General features: G+C 36.2%; 1 protein-coding gene across 2 annotated transcripts in view; it reads right to left on the reverse strand.

Annotated features, from left to right (window-relative positions):
- Positions 1–8,191, reverse strand: part of LOC149820705 (Polynucleotidyl transferase, ribonuclease H-like superfamily protein) — a 50,310-nt gene extending 42,119 nt beyond the window's left edge. Inside the window, exons 1-2 of one of the 2 annotated variants that reach the window (XM_089983668.1) lie at positions 8,182–8,191; positions 6,258–6,410 (exon numbers count right to left, since the gene is read on the reverse strand). In XM_089983668.1, the coding sequence (XP_089839794.1) occupies positions 6,258–6,402 (145 nt within the window). In that variant the 5' untranslated portion in view covers positions 6,403–6,410; positions 8,182–8,191. Of the gene's footprint in view, positions 1–6,257; positions 6,495–8,181 lie in introns of those variants that run through there. The other variant, XM_089983667.1, reaches the window with a different exon arrangement.
- Between the last annotated feature and the right edge of the window lie 350 nt (positions 8,192–8,541).

Below are 8,541 nucleotides of genomic sequence, written 5' to 3' on the forward strand. Positions count from 1 at the left end.
TTGGACGATACAAGATATTCCTCCGGGTAAGAAACCTATAGGTTGTAGGTGGGTATACAAAGTCAAAACCAAAAGTGATGGGACCCTGGAAAGATATAAGGCCCGTTTAGTAGCAAAAGGATATGCTCAAGAGTATGGCATCGATTATGAAGAAACATTTGCTCCTGTGGCCCGTATGACCACTGTTAGAACTTTAATAGCCTTGGCCTCCATTAGAACATGGCCTATCTTTCAATTAGATGTCAAAAATGCTTTCTTGAATGGGAATCTCGTTGAAGAAGTATACATGGAAGCCCCACCTGGTATTAGTATCCCTAAGGGTAAAGCTCTTCGTCTAGAAAAAGCTCTTTATGGTCTTAAACAGGCTCCAAAAGCCTGGTATGACCGATTTAGTCATGTTATGCTTGATATTGGTTTTCAACCTTGTTTAACTGACACTGCTTTGTTTGTTAAGAAATCTGATGCAGGCATCATTATTCTTCTTCTCTATGTGGACGATATGATCATCACCGGACGCGACAAACAGGGAGTTGCAAATATCAAATCTCTTCTTAAAACTCACTTTGAAATGACTAACTTAGGTTTATTAAGATATTTTTTAGGCATTGAAGTTGCTTATTCCCCTCGGGGGTATTTGATATCTCAATCTAAATTTGCTCTTGATATCGTTTCCAGGTCTGGAATTACAGATGATAAGAAAGTAGACACTCCAGAAGTGGTCAATGTTAAAATGAAAATTGATGATGGAGAACTTCTTGATGATCCTACTCCTTATAGACAGCTTGTTGGAGCTCTTTCTTATCTTTCCATTACTAGGCCAGATATAACTCATGCGGTTCATACAGTCAGTCAGTTTCAGCATGCTCCCACCTCCGTGCACATGGGAGCGATTTTGCGTATTATTAGATACTTAAAATCCTCTCTTTCACAAGGACTCTTCTTGTCTGCTTCATCTTCATTAAATTTAATTGCATATACTGATGCTGACTGGAGAGGTGATCCCAATAATAGACACTCAACTACTGGTTTTTGTGTGTTCCTAGGTGAAACCTTAATTTCGTGGAGGTGCAAAAAGCAACAGAAAGTCTCTCTTTCATCCACCGAAGCTGAATACAGAGCCATGGCAACCACCACTATGGAGGTTGTTTGGCTCAGACGATTGTTGGCGGATATGGGAGCTAAAGCAACGCAAGCTTCAAAGATGTGTTGTGACAACAAAAGTGCGATCTACATTGCAAGCAACCGGACATTCCATGAGCGCACTAAACACATTGAGATGGATTGTCACTATGTCAGAGAGGAATACTTACATAGAACCATTGATCTGCCATATGTTACATCAGAATATCAATTAGCAGACTTCTTCACCAAGCCTCTCGCTGCTCCCAGATTTCACTTCCTCTTAGACAAACTTTCGCTCATTGTACCGTAAGTTTGAGGGGGAGTGTTAAAATGTAAACTGTAATATATATATATATATATATATATATATATATATATATATATATATATTATTTAATATTATTATATTTTCTTTTATTATTTTCTTTTTCTATTTTTCTTTATTTTCTTTTTTAGCATCTAGTTTAATAGAAACTAGATATTTGATCCAGTCAAGTTCCTGTTGGAACTTAGACTGTGCAAATAGCTGTTGGACTGTAGTCCAACAGCTATAATAAATGTTGTTGGACTATAGTCCAACAGTTATAATAATAAATGTTGTTGGACTGTAGTCCAACAGCTATATTAAGAGATGTTGGAATCCAACGTCTCTTTTGGAGAGCTCAAACTCTCTCCCACTTTTTTGTATATATAGGGGTGAACCCCTTCAATGTATATAACCATGCTTCTTAAGCATTTTGTTCATGAATAAAGTATTATTTATTTTTCAAGTGTTCTTCCTTTTATACCCTTTCAAGGGTCATGCTTGTAGTGTCTCCAATAGACACTTGTTTGTGAGTTATTTGTGCATTTGTTGAAGACCACCATTTCATTACAGTTTTGATTCCATCTTAGTGGTGGTTGACCGGTTTTCCAAAATGGCTACCACTGACGCCTCGTTAGTAGCTTCATACTACTTCAAGGACGTGGCCCGCTTTCATGGATTGCCTCACACGATTACCTCAGATCGTGACACTTGTTTCATGAGCCATTTTTAGAAATCATTATGGGCCTTATTACAAACCAAACTCCAGTTTAGCAGTGCATACCACCCACAAACTGATGGACAAACCGAAGTTGTGAATCGTACCTTAGGGAATCTACTAAGGAGTCTAGTTGGTAAAAATGTAAAAACTTGGGATCTAGTATTGCCGCAAGCCGAGTTCGCCTACAATAGTTCCATCAACCGGTCCACGGGCAAGTCTCTTTTTCAAGTGGTTTATGGGCAGACACCAATAGTAGATCTTGTGCCTGTGTCTAGTCTTCCAGACCCAACCCCGGAAGTGTTTGATGTCGTTGAGTACATGTGTGATATACATAGACAGGTCTGAGCTAAACTTGTTGAGAGTTATGAAGCTTACAAAGCTTTCGTGGATCAGGGTCGTCGAGATGTCCATTTTCAAGTTGGTCAGTTAGTATGGATTTACCTGCGTTCAGAGCTTTTTCCAGTAGGTACTTATGGTAAATTGAGTCCTAAAAAATATGGCCCTTTCAAGATCCTCCAACGATTGGGTTCAAATGCCTACCTCCTTGAACTGCCTGAAGATTGGCACATTTCGCCTATCTTCAATGTTTCTGATCTATATGCTTAAATAACAAGTCGTCGGAGTTGACTTCTTCCCAACCAGGGAAGAATGATGCAGAGCAGGATCGACCCAAATCTATACAGCCTGATCCAGGAGGGGATTGGACTTGCACGATGGGACCAAGGATCGAACCCAAGTAGTGGATCTGACCCAGAACACGGTGCCAAGACGCAGGGCTGATGTACCCCTGCGTACCTACTCCAGACGAGCACAGGACCGTGCATCCCAGATCCAACAGCAAAGAGGAGTCATCTCGGGCCCAAGGCCGGACCCGAGACCCGGATCCAGTTGCACGCTTTAAATACCCTCTCCTAGGGTTGCATGCAGCAGAGAAGTTTTGAAGATTTGCTCTTTTATTTTTTATTGTTTCTGTTTGGCTGCCAGCATTTGTTCTTCTGCAACCATTACTTTCATTCCATATTTTCTTCATTATTCTTCATTGTAATTCGTTCCTTTCAATAAATAAGTTAAATAGCATCAGAACTCCGATCCTCGCTGCATCAGTTGTTGTCCTAGACTCTTACGAAGATGGGAACAGTGTGACATAAATAGGACAACTGGGATGGTAGCACATTGAAGCTTGAGAAAATTATGAATAAACCAAAAGGTTAAATAAATGTTACTCGTATTGATGAACTTGTCATTACTATTGATGATGAATGCCATAATGGCAAAACATCGATCTCAAAGTCGTTTGAGCTTGCATCAGGTTAAGAATAATTAGCTCTTATTATAAGCTGATCCAAGTAAGGTGAGATATTGAAGTACTGATAAATAGGCTGCACAAAGAGCTTGCTCAAGCACGGCTCGGGGTCGACTCGTTTAAACACGTCTTGGCCCTGAACAAGTAAACAAGACGAGTTTGATTAGGCATACAAGTTTGATTAAGCTTGATTAGCCCTATTAAGCTCGACTAATAGAGATGTATAATGGCTAGTTCTAGGATATGTAGAGATTTTGTTGAATAATAAGCACCTTAGTTGTCAAGGGCGTGCCTAGGCAGCCTAATTGCCTGGGCTTTTGGGTTTGGGCAGTGGGGGCCCTATTTTACCACCTAGGCATCGCCTAGCTCACCTAGGCAACACCTAGGCTGACTCCACCTAGACTTAAAGCCTAGGTTTGTCCATTTTTTTAACTTGGTTGAGTACTTGGTCATCTGTGCCAAAAGAGAGGTATAAAAAAAGGAAGAGGGCTACGATCTCGGTTTTGTTGTCTCCATCCCTCTCGGTTTTGTTCTTCTCTTCCCTCCCTTTTTTCCTTCTTATTCTTTTTCTTTTTCCCTTTTTTCTTCGTATTCTTGCTTTTCCTTTTTTTTTCTTCTTCTTCCTGTTTTTCTTTCTTTTTCCTTTTTTCTATAGTTTATGTTTTTCGGTTATATATATTTCAATTATATTATATGTATATATACTATATTTTGTATTTCAGTTATTATAATATGTATATTATATATATTCTGTGTTTGTGTGTTTCATATATATTTATGTCACCTGGGTACGAGTATGGAGGGTACGACATGGCATTTCCAAATAATGTGGGCACGGGAATATATATATATATATATATATATATATATATATATATATATATATATATATATTAAATATCACTTAAATGCAAAATAAATTCAAAATAAACTGAATATAATATAAATATATATGATATTTAAAACATATATTATATACTGAAAATATAAAGTTATAAATTGAAAATATAATTATAAATTAAATACAAACTTGTATGTACAAAGAATAAAATGGTGTGTCCAGGTGTCGATGTGTGTCGATACGGGGACACGTGTATAGAGGGAAAAATGGAGTGTCTGATATATATATATATATATATATATATATATATATATATATATATATATATATATATATATATATATATAATCTGTTTGAGTTATATTTCCGGTTGACTATTTTTGAGTTATATATATAATTTGTTTTCATATATATTTCTTATTTTATGTGTATTGTTGTTAATTTTTTTGTAACATGACTTTATTTTTTGTATATTGTTTATTCACATTGTTAGTTGTATAGTTTGTTTATTCAATTGTTTGTTTATTATTAATTTTTTTAGCAGGTTATTTAATATAATTTCTTTACAATATTTGATGACATGTGTTTTGTTTATTGCTTATTGTTGATTGATTTTATGCTGTATAAATATTTGCTATTAATTTTTACAAGTTTGTTTACATATTTTGTGTATTTTAAAAAAATAATAATAATTGGAGAAACGACTAATCTGCCTAATCCCACTTAGCCTTTTTAGGGGCTCACCGCCTAGGTTCCGCCTATCGCCTTTGACAACTAAGATAAGCACAAAAAGCGGTTTCACTCAAGTCGGTAGGGTGTTGGTCATTTGCGAGTGAGGTTTGGGGTTTAAATCCCACCCTCTATGCACTCATTCCAACTAACTTTTTAAATAAATCAATTTGGCTCGATCTCAAACCCGAGACGAGTTTGTATATAGAGCATTCAAGCTCCACACGAACAAGACAAGCTTTGTCAGCCGAAGCTCGGTTCGCTCATGCATACCCCTACTCATAAAGCCTTTTTAGATACATCTATTAAATGTGGTTTTAGGATTTTTAGCATAGGATTATACATTGCCCATCAGTTGTACGATGCTTTGTGTTTTCCTTTCTTTTGCTACTTGAGAAAGCAAATTTCCAAGAGTGATTACCAGTTGCCTAGTACCTGCCCAATTATGTTCTCTACATAATCAAATAAAAATCACTGTTGCTATCGATGTTAGCAAGTTAGACTGAAGTTTATCTTACTTCATTCTTCATCGACTTGTACCTTCATTGTGGCTTAACTTGTCTACGGATCATGACCCTTTTCACCTGCTTGGTTCAACCAATAAACCTTGAACCTTTTTCAACAAAAAGGTCAACAATTCAAAATCTTCTCTTGCCATGTATCATTTATTATTACAGAACTTACTTTTTTTGTCTTCTCAAACAAATAACTACCTTGATTGTTTACTAAGTTACTTGTTCCCATAATAAAAAAAAAATCAGGAATCCGAATGCACTCAACCTTATTTATATAACACTTCCATTTCAGCAGTCCAAACCTTTTTTGAACTAAGCAGCCCACTATGATGGCTCAAGCAACAGACACTTTATGTTTTTAAGACGTTGATTTAACAGCCAAGTAGCAAAGGAGGTACATTAGTTAAGTCTACATGAAATACAACAAAAATTCATAGGACACAATAATCAAACTTAAAATCACAAGAAAATGCAAATAATGCTGATGAAAAAGGGGAGAGACAATACATTCAGCAGATTCTTATAAATTATAATGTGTGGTTGCCATTGATCCATAGGTAAAATGGCCACCTAATTTACACAGAAACCGAAAGGAACAAGGAAACAGTGGCAGAGAGTCTGAAAATTGTAAATTCATAAAAACACAATTTCACTTCTAAAATAAGAATTGTAGCTCCAAAAACATGGCTGAACTCAACCGACACAAGTTCATTTCTACCTACCTCGAGCATAGCATTCCTTCAAAAGGTACAGAAAAACCGCTGGGGAAGTATAGGATAAATCTGAAAAGACGTGCAAACTGATGGTCCCTTCCTCAATTTCTTTCTTTTGATTTTGTCCAGGACAGCTTATTTTCCGCATGCCCATGTTTGGGACTGCAAAAGAGAAGGCTCTATGAGTCATTAATGAAATGGTGATGCCGCATAAAAATGTTTTTTGAAACGTAATTACATTCTCTATCAGAGAAACAAAAACCATCCGCATGGATTGCTTTCAATAAAGCTCTAAACCTCACAATATCAAATGTAAGCATCTGATACCGTTTTTCCTCTTAGCACATTTCAAGAAATGATGAATTATAAAAGGCTACACATAATTTTTTTCTTGAAATGTATAAGATAATACTGAACATAGGCATAAGTTTCTAAAAGGTCAAGACCTATAAACGTACGTGAAAAGCAACGCTAGTCAACAAAGCTGTTTGGTTCGCCTAACTGGAACAAGACAAATAATAAGTAATCGTTGAATCGAGTAATTAATTAATTAAAATAAAACAAGAAAATGACAGTTAAACCTAGAAAGCAAGTTATAGATATACAAACCAATCATATTAAAACAAAAAATAAACATTGTATAACATACTGCATATAATCCAGACCCATAAGGAAAATACAACAGGAATAATGCAAGAAGTTCTTTTAGCTGTTGGATGATTGGTTATGCAGCATATAGCCAACTAAACTTTCTACTTCCGGGAATATGAGGTAGCTCTCTCAGAAATCCGTTACCATTCCACAGATAGGATTGTGGACAGTGAGGTATTTTCGCTTTAGATAAATGAATTTTATGCACTACTTCTCTTCAAGGGATATCCAGAAGATATCACATGAATTGAAAACCACCAAGTTCTCAATCAATTTTTCTTCGCCTTTGCATTCTTCAGCAAATTTTGTGGTACTAGAGACGAAGGTTGTACAAATGTACAAAACCTTTATAAATGATATAAAATATCTCAGAAACTAGACTTTATAAAATTTCCATCCATTCATTTCACTCTCAATGTTTCAGTTAGTTTTACCAGTATCTCGCCGAGCATGACATCAATAAAAAGCATAAATAACCAAAATCTTTAGTATCAACCTTTCCAACTCCCACCAACTTCCCAGCAAGCAACTACAAAACAACCCATTTCATTTTCCTCTTATACAAAGTTAAATTTGAAAGTTTATTTTACATGTCTACATAAATATATTCATGTGTGTATGCATGTGGATCCATATCAATACATTTGTGAGAGATAAAAAAGAAGAATACAACCATAAACAGGAAGATTGGGATCCAAAGACATCCCTTAACCATAGGCTGGCAATGTAGCTCAAGCAGATGCATTCCACTAACCATCATCAAGAAAAAAAGGTATAAAAAACAGAAAAAATTTAAAGAAGAACCAAAGAAAGAAAATCACATAGCACGTCTAACCAATGCACATAGCCCCATACCACCATCAAACCTTAATTCCACTCTAATTGACGAAGAAGAACGATTCCGCGACTCCGAAACTAACAACCAAAGAAAGGAAAACCCAATCCCTTCCCTCGCACATCGCGGATTCATCTCGACGATGAAGAAAACAACTCTCGAGCGCTCAGAATCGACGAAACCATCACCTAACCCGATCAATCGAAACAAATTCAGGGGTCATTAGGGCAAGGATCGAATCTAGCGTTTCTCGCATCAACCGATCGAAGAACCAATGTTAAACTAAACGTCAACGTTGACCGTCAAACAAGAGATCGATCAGCTCAAGGGAAGAAGATTCACAACACACAGAGACAGATAGATCGCTTCTAGGATTTAGCGGATGGTTTTGTTAGGGTTTTACAGCAAAGAAGAACAAAAAGAAATAAAATTTAAAAAAAAAAGTACCTTTTTTTTCTCCCGCTACCGCTCAAAAGAGAAACGAGGTCCTGTGTTTATGGATATAGGGCGTTTGTCAAATTACGAATATTTCCTCGCTTCTGATCTGACGGTCGAAAATATAATATCTCGGGATGACCGCTGCTACTTTGTCCACGTGGCCCCTCATAAATGACGAGTGTCGGAGTGTATCAGAACAGGTGGATTTATTATTTGTAATTTGCAGAAAAACAGCTTAACTTATCAGATATGCATAGAACCTCGTAACTTTTTTATTATTTCATTTTCTTTTTGCTTTATAATTTGTGCATTATAAAAATACTCTTGATCCCTCATTGTTGATTTGATCGATAAGATGGATGAGACTAT

Source organism: Nuphar pumila, chromosome 12 (assembly GCF_984573655.1).
Source record: "Nuphar pumila chromosome 12, dmNupPumi1.hap1.1, whole genome shotgun sequence".
Lineage (NCBI taxonomy): Eukaryota > Viridiplantae > Streptophyta > Magnoliopsida > Nymphaeales > Nymphaeaceae > Nuphar > Nuphar pumila.